Source organism: Pteropus medius, unplaced genomic scaffold (genome assembly GCF_902729225.1).
Source record: "Pteropus medius unplaced genomic scaffold, Ma_sr-lr_union100, whole genome shotgun sequence".
Classification (NCBI taxonomy): domain Eukaryota; kingdom Metazoa; phylum Chordata; class Mammalia; order Chiroptera; family Pteropodidae; genus Pteropus; species Pteropus medius.
Window position 1 is genome coordinate 9,555,715 of NW_024353517.1, and position 14,781 is coordinate 9,570,495.

Sequence of the window (14,781 nt, forward strand, 5' to 3'; positions counted from 1 at the left end):
AAGCCTCTGGGTCAGACTCACTGAATCAAGTTATCCTTCTCTAACCTTTCTAACCCTCTCACTCCCAGTTGAAAACCACTGTTCTAGATATAGACGTTACAGTAAGAAACATATTCTAGAAAAGGTTGAGAATACCTCCAGGTCTCACATTGCAAGTTTAAAGTAGCTGTCTAACAATTCTTTCTGTCTTTTTGAGTGACTGGATTTAGCAGGAAAAGAAACTTAAGATTGTCCTGTGTTAAAGATGAGAAATTCGTGCTCTGAAAACTGTTTTGTGTTTTTGAGGTATTACTTTTTCCTTAGTTTACTAGGAAAAATCCATTCGTTTGAAACATTCTCACCATGTCTGAGCTGAACTAATATAGATGTTGGTCAGGGTATATGGGAGAGCAGTGTCCTAAAGATCACGTGAGGTGGGGACAGATAACAGGCGAAAGCGAAAACAGGACAGAAAGAATTGGGCAATATTGTATTTGAGATTTTCTTTTTACTTCAGGCCAAATAGCAGAAATTTCTTTTCATTAAATACTTATTCTAAAATGTCATGTTTTCAGAAAGTATTAATTAGTAGTTATTTTACATTACAATTTTTTTGTGTGTGTTTAGGTGTTATTCTTGTATAAATACTCAGATTCTGTAACTAGGTACAGTTTGGGCTAAGTGCTATGGTAGTAATTTGTTTAGAGTAATCAGTGAATTTGAAACTAGTTCCTTTTACCATGCAATTTTGAAAGAAGGATTAAAAACTGAAAAGGTAAACTTAATTTGACACTATAAATCTTATTGTCAAACTTCTCACTAGTGAGTATGTGTTTTTCTCCTTTGGTGAAAGGATTATGAACAATTATAGAGAAGAGATTGGAAGTGAATTTAAAAAATGATAGGCACCTCACAGAAACAGTCTAAAGTACAATTTTTAATGAAAAGACTTAAAAAATCAAACTTTGAATTTTATATTTATCAGAAAAGAAACATATCAACAGCTGTAAGCCCTTAGAGTCATCTAATTCTTAGAACATTATTTCTTCCCGTATATTCAGGGTACTTTTTCCTAGACTAAAATCATACCCTCAGGTCAAGAAAGTACATAGTAAGGTGCCTGGTGCTGTAATTTCGACAGTAAAATATTTTAGCAAAAGTAAAATATAATAAATAAGGCTTATTCCCTTTTTTTTTTTTGCCTCTTGTAATTGTTCTGCATTCATAAGCCGGTTGCCCTGTATTCATAAGCCAACGCAGTATATTCTTTCCTGTTGTTATTGAGCTTTGTCACCTATTGTGCAATGGCAACACATTTATTAAAATTGGGACTTTGTTTTTATAAGTGTGCCAAATTGTGAACCAACTAAAATGTTTATCTTCTTTTAAACATTTTAAAGTGTGTTCACAATGAAACCAAGAATGAATTGGAGAAGATGTTGAAATGTAACGAGGAACACCCAGCTTATCTTGCAAGTGATGAGATAACTACAGTCCGAAAGAACCTTGAATCCCGAGGAGTAGAAGTAGATCCGAGCTTGGTAATACATATGCTGAAAAGCATAAACTTGCTTCCCTAATCTTTGTATCTTGTAGTAAAATGTTACTACTTCTAATGTATCACTTAGGTATTTAAGTGCTTACTGTGACTTTGATCATTTGTACTTTTGCTGACAGTAAAAACCGATTTTGATTTGTAAGAGTAGAAATTTTATATTCATTATTGCTTTTTTAAGTGTAACGCTTTAATTTGTAAATGGAGAAATCAAGACCTAGAAAAGTGAAGTACCTGGGCAAGTTCTGGCAAAAGGGATGAACTCCCCACCCCTTCCTGCATATCTCTGCACCACATTGTACTGTTTCAGGCTGCAAAGTAGAATTTCTGTTTAAACAAGGGCGTGTTTATATATGTCTTTTCAATCAAATGTACCTTAATCAGGTATGAGTGCATTTAGAAATAATATGAATGTAGTTTTTATTAAATTGGATAATGCCTTTGGGTTTCTATCTCTTTTTCCTCACTTATAATAAATATGAAGATAAAAATAATTATAGTTTAGACTACTTTTTGCTTACCTTCATATTGCTTATTTGGGGAAATAAAAAAAAAAACACACACACAAAAACTGTTTCTGGGTCTGTGTTCCCTAGTTAGGGAACGAAACCTCATTTTAACATTAGCCTAAGTTAGTTTAAGTGAAACCCAATGAGACAAGTGAGGAAAGCAATCATATAAGAAATTTCAGAGCCATATATAAATTACAGATTATCTGTTATTTATGTTTCTATGTTTGAAAAATGTATATATTTATCTTAAATTCTACCAGAGGTCAGAACAAGAAAGGAAAACTGGAGAAACTCAGAGCAGTTAAAGCTGTTATGCATCTAACATTATTTATAAATCGAAAATGAAATTAAGACTAATGATTACATGTCATTATTAGTTGAATGTAGATTTAATTTATCCACATTGGCCCTAGCTCTCTTTAACAATAAGTTGTATTCAGTTTTGATACTTTTAAACTTTATGTGGCTGTAAGTGTTGACACTTTGCTTAATACAGTAGGAGAGACTTTGCCCATGTTTTAGGATATGTATTGACTGCATATCTTAATTACTTTCTGTGAGCCAGAAAATCTCAGGTTTTTTTCCAAGAGACACTCTGTTTAGTGTACTTTATGAGGCTATAAAATAGGTAGCAAAGTACTATTACAAGAATTGTGGTTGGACTAGATGTCAGAGATGTGAATTCTAGCATGGTTCCATTCCATTAGCTAGTAATATTACCTTTGTAACTGATTTATTCTCTCTGAGTTCCACTCTTCTTTCTCATCTGTCAGATGGTGTTGGTGATACCTGTTCTACCTGGATAATATTGTTGTGCTCAAAAAAACACAATGCTGTTAAAGAACTTCGAACCCTCTCACAGAATATATACTAATAATGTGGTGGGGGTTATATTGCTGTGGTAACTGAAATTTAATAATCAGAAAGAAAATATTGTTGGGTTGATGGGCATGATCTTATGCCAGCTTCCTGGTCCTTATTCTGCCCAAGGCTCACAACCTGTTTTTGCCTTGAATGCCTTACCTCTAACTAGGAAAGGATAATCCCTACCTGATCTACTCTACAAGATGATTATTTGAATATAATAACTGCTTGTTAAAAAACACTGTAAATTTTGAAGTACATAAACTGGTAAGGGGACAGAGTAATAGTAAATCTAATCTTGGTCTTGAAAAAATTTTAATCTATAAAAAAGGTTGGTAGAATAACAACGTCGACATTGATTTTAATTAACTTTTTTATAAATAAGCTTTGTGTATGACTTTTCAGAATGTGTTTGATCAACCTGAAGAGTGTGTAGTGACTCTTTGGTCTTTGTTTTCTTTTATTTTAGATTAAGGATACTTGGCACCAAGTGTATAGAAGACATTTCTTAAAAACAGCTCTAAACCATTGTAACCTTTGTCGAAGAGGCTTTTATTATTACCAAAGGCATTTTATAGATTCTGAGGTAAAGTTTCCAAAAACAAGGGAAATATTTTTTTAGTTATAGTTGCTTAGATGCTTAAAAATAAACTTTAGCTTTAGCTAAATTTAGCATTAATTTTAATTTAGCATTAATTTTAATTTCTTTAATCTTCTGGGGAAAAAGTATGGGTGAATTATAAAGAATAACCTAATCCATATTTCCAAAGATATTTATCACTTTGGTAATAACTGCATTCTTTACATGCACATCATCTCAGTGCCTGAGATTCTGTGTGCCTGTAACAGACACTAAACCTTTTTAAATTTAAGAATTAACTTTTTATGTTAGAAAATAATACATTCCCATTGTAGAAAGTAAATGCAACAAATAAATGTAAAAAAAAATATGCGAAAGGAAATCGTTACTTACCAAGAAGTAATTTTAATTAACATTTTTTGTATTTCTGTTTATCTCTCTATATATGGTTGTGTTTGTGTAAACGTAACCATCCATTTGCATAGTGGAAATCATACTGCAAAAGTTTTTTAATTGTACTATTTTCATATATTGTAATTCTTTCTTTTCACTAAAATCTTGTTTTAAACAATTTTTTTTAACTTTATGGTTTTCGAAGAGTTTTAGTTTAATGTCACATATTACAAAGCAACCCCTAGGTGGCAGCAGACTGATGTATTTTGAACATTTTCTTAAAAGCAGAAATGTTTTTTAATGTATCCTTCTGAAAGAGCTATTAATCAGTAGTCTTATTTGAGACCCCTAAAATGCTTTTCTTTTGAGTTTTCAGCAAAATTAAATTTGTATTTAAATGCACTTATGTAAAAGTGATAAATTTGCATAATTTTAATTAATGGGAAGATCGCTACAGAATAAACTTTTTAAAAAATATTACTAATTTATTTTTGTATACAGCTGAATTTCAAAAATTTGAGTGCACACTCAAAGAAAAGAGGTTAAACTAAGAACCATATTTAAGATAACATTGTTGTTAGTTGAAACTAAATACAAATTAAGTTACATACAATGGATTCCTACTTGTATATAATATAATGAAATGTTTCACTTCCCAAGTTTATTTGGTTTGTCACTGGAATCAAAGCAAAACTATGTAGGTGTAGGGTAGATAGAACCCATCATGCAGAATTTGATAGGTCCTGTGAAGATTCAGTAGCTTGTATCTACAATAGGAATATATATGTTAGGTAAATTCAAGTATTTTTATTTCAAGCTTAGGTACTCGCTTTAGTGGTTGTCTGTGCTCATGACCAAATTTATGTTTAAATTTACATGTGGTAATCTTAATTACTTAATATTTCAGTTGGAATGCAATGATGTCGTCCTGTTTTGGCGAATACAGCGCATGCTTGCTATCACTGCAAATACTTTAAGGCAACAACTTACAAATACTGAAGGTAAGCCACAGAGTGACCATTTTTTAATTTTAACATGAAAAATAAAAGTAATAACATCTCTTTTTAATAGGATGACAAAATACTTCCTTTTAAAATCGATTTATTCAAAAAACCGAAAATTTTATTTGACCTTAAAATACTAATCAAAATAAACCATAATTGGAAAAGATGGGAGATAAAACATACCAGGAGTCTCCATTCATTACACAAAAACTCTGTTAGAAAAGGACTCCTAAGCATCACTTTGTTTTTTTTCTAAGAAACCTGCATTTCCGTTAAAGCGTTAAGGCTTGAGAATATGACTTTCTCTGAGAATATGTATTAATTTTATGTTGTTAAAAGTACTGTATAACAAGTAGAGATTCTCTCTATAACTATTCTTTCTATGAACTTAATAGATATAATGCAGATGAGAAAAATAAGAACTTATTCTCCATACATTGTTAGTTTTATCCTTGTGTATTCATAAAAACAGAGCCCCTAAGGCTTTTTATTTACTTTGAACAGTCAGACGATTAGAGAAAAATGTTAAAGAAGTATTGGAAGATTTTGCTGAAGATAGTGAGAAGAAGGTTAAATTGCTTACTGGAAAGCGAGTTCAACTGGCTGAAGACCTCAGTAAGTAGTTCTTCCTGCCTTTCATCTTACTGCCTTTTTCACCGTCTCCACATCCATTTATTTGTTCACTCATTTAACCTCAAACTTATAGAAAAGTATATACAAAGAAGTTTTTTTCCTTAACTATTTGAGTGAAAATTGTTGACTTGAAGCCCCATCACTTCTAAGTACTTTAATGTGTATTTCTTAAAAACAAGGAGTTTCTCCTAGCAACCATAATGCAATCGTCAAAATCAGGATGTTAACACTGATACATTAATACATCTCATTTCGACCCCATTCAAGTTTACCCTGTTGTCCTCATATTGTCCTTCCAGGTAACAAGATGTTCCATGCTCATCCTGTACTTTCCTGACCCAGCTTGCTTGCTTTATTTATTTATTTTTTTTTTGGAGAAAAATATTTAGAAATCAAGAGCTAAGAACTAGATATGCTCATTGTTACTGGAATATCACTGTTCCTAGACCCCCTCAGTAGAAAGAGCTAGGGAACAGATATTGCATGTGTGATACATATACACACATTTGCATTTATATTCGTAGTCATGATATGTCTGTATTGAAAACCATAAGTTGACACCAATACTTTCCATTTTAATCCAGTAATACAGAGTTTGTTTAGTTTTTTTCTTTTTCATATTTGTAACTCCTTTTTCTGACAATGAGAAATCTGGCTTAAGGCATCTTAAATACTTCCTTACTTTGATTAGTCCTCCTTTCTGTAACCAAACTTGCCGCTGCCCCCCTCATTGCACCAATGTTCTTTTTACCCAGCTCCAGCTCTTATCACCTACTATAGGCCACCACCACAGCGCCTCACCTTGTGTTGATACCCTTTTCACCTCATCTAGGCTCTGACATCCCGAGTCAGGCTGTCCTTCTTCATGGAGTCCTTTTTACTGAGCTCATGCTCTGAGCCTTTATGCCAGGCATCACCCTCTCTCATCCTTTTCTCCCCTTGTCCCCTAAATAAGACTTTCTCCTTATCTGAAGCCAGACCATGCTTTTGTGGAGACACTGTCTTCATCCTACCCCAACAGCCTGCAGCAGACTGTCCACCTACTCAGATACTCTCTCACCTGTTAGGCCAGACCACCAATATCCCCATATGATCACCCTCTGAAACCTAGCCAGGCTTGCATACCTACATTAGGCAATATGGCTTTCCCTACCCTTCCCCTCTTCCTCACCTCCCAGCTTCACCTTACTAATCACTTTTTCACTTTGAGGGGATTTTTGGTTCTTTCCTGGTGCTGGTGGGTTCCGAGCTTTAAGATGTTTTGATTGCATATTAAGATTTACTTATTACTTAGATCTTTGAGAGCCCAAGGAAGTCAGTGAAAAATTAATATTCAATAAAAATAAAAATATTGGGGATTGGTGCTTCTCTTGGAGCTTACTGTCTTATAAGTTTCTCTTATTTCACCTTTATGAAAACAAAGTATTTTTCTTTTCAGTGTATACTTAAATTTACTATCCACTGAGTTTTCTGATACCTAAAAGAAAGCAGATGCTGAATAGAAAGAAGTTCTTCAAATTTGAAAACAGTTTCTAAGCTGAGTTTAGATCACTACGATACAGTCGCTATACTGTCCGAGAAAAAGCAGGCAGCAGTGTGCTGTCCTCCACCACTTATCTCATTCTCTCTCCATTTCTTTCTTGTTATCTGAGCTCTTCATTTTTTCCTCCTTTTTTCTTTCTTTCTTTAAATCTTTTTTTTTTTTTTGAGACATTCTATTTTAACTTATATTTCCGTTTTCAGTTGCTTTTAGTTTTTTCATATCACTTTGGCAACATAGTTAACTTTGTGCTAATTTATAGATCTGTGTTTAATTCAGAACTGTTGTTTACTAGCTATGTTATCTCAGGCACGGTATCTCCCAGAACCTTAGCTTCTTTGTTTGTAAAACAACTACTCTAATAGTTATTGCATAGGGTTGGTAGGAGAATTAGTTCAAAAACATTTGGCAGTCCCTGCTTCATAATTTTATGCCAAATTAGTACCATTACAGGGAGTATGTCAGTGTTACAATGCATACAAATATATTTCTTTCATATCCCACAGAACGTACTTCAGTGTATTTTATCAGCATATCAGACAGTGAAATACTTCAATGTATTTTATCAGTATATACATTTTTAAGTGATCGAAAAAAAAATGTTATTTCTTATGTTTTATAATAGAGCATTGAGTGCAGCCCCATCACTTTCATTCCCAATTTGATTATTTAAAGAAAGTATATTACTAACACAAATTTGTGCCCTGCCAAGCGGAGTCTTAAGTTCTCCTGCTGGTTTTCCTGAGAAAGTACTCATATGACTCCTTTGAAATGATTTACTTACTTTTGTACATACAAAATTATGGTTGTGTTAATGTACCAAATAATGTCCTTGGAAGCAAATGTTTCACCAGTGACTCAGCTTCATCAGTCACATTAAGGGAGATGAGCCGTGATTTGTCATTAGTTAAAAAAAGAATCTTGAGGGTACCTTTCCTTACTGTTTATCTTCAGTCTAACAGTTGGGAATATGGTCATGTATACTTTCAGCCAGAAAACTTCCAAAGTTTAACAGCTGCTACTGTATTACTACTGTATTACAGATTAAAGTGTCTAGTACAGCATATTCAATTAGAATATAGTGTGTTAATGGAATTAGAGAAGCGAGGCAGTCAGGAGAGTTTTTACTATAATTTTAAAATAATGCAAGGTAGAGTATTGTAGAGATTGGCAATGTTTGATACATCATATTTGTTGCCAGTCTTAAATTTGCTCAATTTTAAGTCACTTTACCACTTTACTTTGGAGATTCACCAACTGATTATTCTTTAAGATGAGTACATGAGAAGTAGTACAGTGTTCTCTCATATTCTGGAGAAGATATACCATGTTCACTAGTGGAATGAAACCATGAAGCGAGAGGAAGGTCAAAGAAATGAGAGAAGAGCCCACCACTTCTAGTCTCAGGAGGCTCATTAGAAGAAAAGTCAGACATAGGAACCAGGACCTTCGGCCATATGGTGGATTCCATAGCTGGAGCAGGGGAAGATTGGAATGAACCTGGGCATCTTAAGCTACAGAAAGTAAGGAAGTACTTGAAGGGTGATAGGGATGTGTCAGCAGGATACAGAGCCAGCTTGAAGAGGCTCCAGCTGGCCAAAACTAGGACAATTGGAGTACCGATATGACAGTTAAGATTATAACCCATTGAATTAAACAAACCCATAAATGGATAATTATATCAATAAATGAATAAAGTCAGTGATGAAGAATGCGATGTTTGTATAATCACACTATAAAATCCAAATAAAATCTATTTGGATTCCCAGCATAATTTTGAGTAATGTTTCCAATATATTGATTCAAACAGACTGCAGTTTTAAAAAGAGGGGGGGAATTAGTATATTATAGCTCAAAACATTTTTTCTATTATCTGTTTTATGATTTGTAAAATCTGCTTTATGATTGTTATCATATAAGACAAGTAATAGTGCTAACATCTCACAGACTTTTGAAGATTTGTTCTCCATCCCTCCACCCCACCCCCCCAAAAAAAAACCTGAGTATCTGCGCACTGGTAATAACTGCTAGTAGTATTGCTACTGAGTTTCATCAGTACAGTCTGGAATTCTCTTATTGTTTGCTCTGAGAATATTGCTAACTGGGTTAATGTAAGTTTTTGGACCTTAAATCAATTGCTTATGATCCAAAGCTTAGGATTCTTTTTTAACTCTTGTTCGCTAAATCCCAAGTTACACTTTTCATTCTCTGTGTACATAATCAAAGAATCACTGATACCCAGGAATTAAAGGTACAGAACCAATTATTTAGATTGCTCTTTCTAAGATCTACAGTCTTTCTCTCATTTTACTCTAACTTTTCATTTATGTATCAGAACTTGAAACTGTTTATGAATATATATTTGAATACTTTTCCTGTGCCAGATATTAAGTTATGTGCTTTATATGCATTTTTAATAGGTATAGTTATTTTTCTCATAAATAAAATGGAAGCTGAGAAACACCTAGATAGTAAGTGTTAATGCCAAGATTTGAGCCAAGGTCTTTTTACTATTGTGCTAAACTAATCTGAGAAAAACCTCAAGCCACTGTAAAAAGTAATTTCATAAAATAGTCATTTATATTTGGAAGCTTTCCTTCTTAATGATGTCCTTTACAGAGTAGGTCAGAGAGACATACATATTAGTGATGATCGTCATTGTCCTGTGTACTTCCTGCACCATTAAAAGCTTTGCAATATAAACTGTCAAAAGATATGAAAACTTTGATAGAATTAGAACATCTGGGTAAGAAAACGCTAAAGTGTAAATGAAGCCACTAAACAGATTGAAAGAAGTTAGTTTTCTCTATATGACGTGTAACAATGTCTCAAAGTATATGCTCTCTCACATTCCACCACAGTTAAGTAGTATCTGAGTTGCCCAAAATTCATTCACAGCTTTTCAATGTCATGTGTTCATGCTTAGAGAGTTAAGGTCCAGCTATAACAGATACAGAATCTTTAATTGAGTAATTGAGGCTTTTTGTTGAGTGTTGAAATGTTTTATAGTAAGTTTCACTGTCTTCATATTTCTTGTACTTTATATAATAGAAGATGCACTTCAATAAAAACTGAATACTTTATATTTACATTTCATTTACTAAGGAAATGTGAAAACAGTGGTAAAATACTTTGGGTTGTCATTGCACAGGCATACTTTAATGATATAGTTTAATGTCCTTAATGTTAAAGGAAAAAAAAAAAAAAAAAAACTGTGGCTTAAAGAAGCTGGTAAATTAGAATTTTCCAATATCCGTGGCTTTTTTCTCCTGCAGTTAATTTGCTCTGCTGACTTCCTACGCGAGGTGGCAACAGCTGGCCTTTTAACTAGAGCCAGGGGATTAAAGAGTAGGAATCACAGCAGCGTGCTCGGCCTCTTGCCTCTGTTGACTGTTCTTTATTGTTTGATGCCTGAGCATCTCCCAGACAGCAATTGTTTCTTGAAACTTAAAGTTTGTTTCTCTTGGGATTATACAATGCTAGTGGGGCTCGTCTTTGTGTCTCTTCACTTTCCCAGTCTCGTCTTACCCTCTATCGTATGCTTTCTCTTGATAATTAGAAAAGAGCAAAGATACAAGCTTTGTATCTTAGTGTGCAGGAGATTCAGTTTTGACTCTAAAAAATTAGGAATATAGACTCCAGATGGAAATTTATTTTTTTCTCCGAGCTACCAGATAGTAACAGAAATCATTTTTACAATGAAAACTGTTCTTCATAATTAATATACTAGTGAATTTTTGAAATTATGGTGATAAAAAGGGAGTAACATCAGAATGATTCATTCAGTCCTGCCATTTTAAAAGCTAGGATCAGAAGAAAAATGTACCATAAGTGCTTAAATCTAAAAGAACCTTTTCACTAGCTCTAAAACATAGGATAAGAAATATCTTCATGCCATATTAAAACTTGAATATAAAGTAGTCAGAACATATTTAGATGGAACCCTCAGCCAAAATGATTTTGTTGTTCTTCACAAAGGAAAGAAAAATATCAAGACATTATTGAATTTAATTTCTATTGGTTACTCCATATTCTTAAACTTCTGTCATACCTGCCATATGCTTGAGGGTTGTTAGGGATAAAAATAGTGGTCTTGAAGTAGTGTGAGACTGAAAGTAATCCTAAAAAGATTATTATATTCAGAATCTGGAACTTAAAATTATAAAAAAGAGAAGTCAAATGTAGGGCTTTGGCATGAATATTCTTGTCATGTATACCACCACTACCCACCCTCCTGCTCCTGAACCAATACCGTAGAGAATCCTACCTATTTACAGCAGTATAGTTTGTAATTTTATTAATTGGGATAAAATTGACATATATCTTATTTTAGTAGAGTCTGATAAACTGTGTGACTGCTGAAAAATTTAGTAACTTATTTGAACTATATAGTAATATGTTCATTTTGTTTCTGTAGATGTAACCAAAGAAAGTGAATTTTAAAGGGACTTAAAAGAGGAGAGGGGGGCATTGAGTTGTAGAATTCTAGATACCTAGGTCCAGAGAGCCAGAGAGGATTTTTTTAAAAGTAATAAAACAGCACAATCACACAGAATAGAGTAAGGCACCCTGGAGAGAAAGCATTAACTGTAAAGACCACAATCCCTGTAGCATCATTTATTTCTAAATAATGTTACTGCGTTTGTTTCACCAAGAATTACAAGACCTCAATACTGCTTTTTCATCTCTCCTAGCTTCTAGCACATTTCTAAGCAATCTTTTTCCTGTGCCTCTTTTTTTCTTATATTTTTCTCTGTGTCCTCTTCTGGATCATTATCACTTGGTCCTCTGTATTTTTCCTCCATCCTACTTATTTACCTTTCTACAGTGATTAAAAACCTTACCGAGGTACTGCTAATGTTGCTTAGTTGAGCAGAAGGCAGGCTTCTCACTATAGGCAACTGTAGCTCAACTAAAATAATCAGTTTAAGAAAAAATAATTTCATGTCTGTTATGATTGATCTATTCTACTAAAGTGATCTGGTTCTTTCATAAATTCACCATAACCTTGTATGTTATATAGTGTATATGTTCAGTGACCATTTGAGCATGACCTTTTAATAAAGACTCTTCATTAGCCCCCTTCTCTTGACTTAAAAAAAGAGGGAGAAGACTAATTCTACTTATCCTAAGGAAGTTTTCTTCTACACCAGCGGTTCCCAACTGTTTTGACACCAGGGACCTGTGCTCCTATGAGAATCTAATACCTGATGATCTGAGGTTGAGCCGACATGGTGATGTTAACGCTGGGAAATGGCTGCAAATACAGATAAAGCTTTGCTTGCTTGCCTGCCGCTCACCTGTCGTGCAGCCCAGTTCCTAATGCAACTGACTGGTACTGGTCCACAGACCAGGGTCAGGGACTCCAGTTCTACACTGTCATGCGAGAAAGTGACAATTTCATTTCTCTTAGAGAGCAGCTTGCATTTGCTACATTCACCCCTATACCCACCCACTCTCTTGCTAACATCTTGTGTTCCGGCTTTCATCCCTAGCAAAACCACTTTCTGGTCACCAATGATTTCCTAATTGCCAGTTTACCAAAACACTTTCATAATTTTTTTATGTTAGGAATTTTTAAGTTGATTGGCATAGTTTCATTTGCATTTTTGTACTTTTTTTGGCATGGTTATTAGTAGAAATGAGTATATTTGGAAAATGGAAAGATTGAAATGTTTCTCTTCTTCCTTACGGAATAAATAGGATAACTTCTTTCTGTTTTATGTTATTAGTGTTTGATATCTTCAAGGCATCTTTTCAGTGTAAAAGTGATTAAATTTTTGAATTCTGCCTCTGTGAAATAATATTTTTCATAGAAAGGTGAAATTACCAAATTAAAGGAATATGTGAAGGATCATTTTTACCTCGAGTCTGCATAGATGAAGTAGACTCTGCTTTATGTTGTAGCCGAGAGAGAGAGACAGACAGACAGACGGGCACAAAGAATAAAGTAATCCTCAGGGAGAGTCCTTTGTGTTAAAGTAGTAGTTATTTACACACAGAATTCCACATCATGAGCACGAATAGTGTGCTTTCCCAGGTTATGGATGAGAAAATCCAGACTTAAAATGAGGCTTTAAGAGTCAAGCACATTTTTCATGGCCTATTTTTTAAAGGCACCTTTGAAGGATATTGATCAATTGGTACAAGATTAAAAGAATATTTACCTCTTTGTAATCTTATACAAGCTATTGGTACTCAGTGCCTTAATAGTGAGTATATTCTTTTTACTTTAAACTCATGTTTTAATTGATCAAAAGTAAGAATAAAGATAGGAAAGATCTCTTCAATAACTTATGGACTGAATTTTTAATTTATCACTTTAAAGTAGGTTTTATTTATGTGTTACTGTATGTGTTCATGTGTATATTCTTATGTATAAAAAAGGGCATTGCACATAATTAAAGCTAGAAGTTAGGCTGTTTTTTCCCGTTGCTAATAATACTTACCACTCAGTGACTTGAGTTCAGAATGAAATACATCTTTTTGAACTTGGGATTAAACTTTGATTTATTTTGTTTTTTAATTGTTTTATGAATTCTCTCCATTTCTAAGATGGAAATAAATAGACCCTGTCATTGAAAACTAAATCTAATCACAAGCAATCTTTTGGCCTGTGAAACAGTATATTAAAAAAATAAAATTAAGCAAGACATGAATAATTTTTTTTTAAAAAAAGAATGGTCTTGGAAAAAGAATTGCTGCACACTGAATTTGCAACCTCTGTAAAATAAGATTCTCAGGGTAGTTTGAGAGAGGATTAAGGACAAAAGGAATTTTAATTTTTTCCTATTTTATACATTTCTAAACTTTTTCCCAAGTGAGCATAATTCAGAATTACCTCAGAAATTTTATATTTTTGATTATTATAGTCATATTAATGATGAAGCTAATTCATGATAGATCAATCCTAAAAGTGACAGAATATTTTCCCAAATAACCTCTTGGTGATTGTGACACCAAGAGACATTTTATGAAACCACATAGTAATTGTTCATCATAACCTCCTTAGTGGTTAGGATTCACTTTGATTTCTTCTCATTTCCAGTAACAGCCCATCATGGATCTGTCATCTGTAAATGAATTGAAATCTTTTTTGAACTATTGTGCAACCCATTTAAGATAATAGATTTCCTCTGCCTCATTGTTACGTACTGTGTATGGAAATAGTCCATCTTAATTTCTCCTAGAACGGCTGCTTTATCTATTCCTTAGTTTTAATATTTTGAGTTATTGGAGGAAATTGATATTTTTTATTTATTTCAGTTAGATCTTTTTTTCTGGGCCAAGGAATTCAAGTTTTTTTTAGTCTCCTTTTATGTCTCTCCTTTCTAGTCTTTCCTTTGATATCAGTTTATACTCTGAGTCATATGTACAGATTGTACCTATTTTCACCAAAGTTAAAGTACCAGAATTTTATTAGTTTTAATCCTTTTATTATGACAGAGCTAGTACATATGCATGTGGAAAATTAGAAAATATAGATGACAAACTTTTTAACACAATTGCCACTACCCAGAGATAACCACTGTAACGTTGTATTCTAACAAGTTTTTTAATGTGGTCTGAGGGACATGATTTTTGTCACATTTCTGGAGGACATTTTCATGAAGAGATCTTAGGCTGGCCTTCTCTTACACCCCAAATCTTCAGTTCATTGTCATTGCTCCTATTTCTAGTTTCTCATATATCAGAGTGGGTTAAATTTCTCTTCCTTTTCT

General features: G+C 33.4%; 1 protein-coding gene across 1 annotated transcript in view; it reads left to right on the plus strand.

The window, feature by feature from the left end:
• Nucleotides 1-14,781, plus strand: part of OPA1 (OPA1 mitochondrial dynamin like GTPase) — an 81,972-nt gene that overhangs the window by 53,272 nt on the left and 13,919 nt on the right. The window contains 4 exon segments of the mRNA XM_039850778.1: nucleotides 1,380-1,520; nucleotides 3,380-3,496; nucleotides 4,791-4,884; nucleotides 5,392-5,502. Coding sequence (XP_039706712.1) covers nucleotides 1,380-1,520; nucleotides 3,380-3,496; nucleotides 4,791-4,884; nucleotides 5,392-5,502 — 463 coding nt within the window.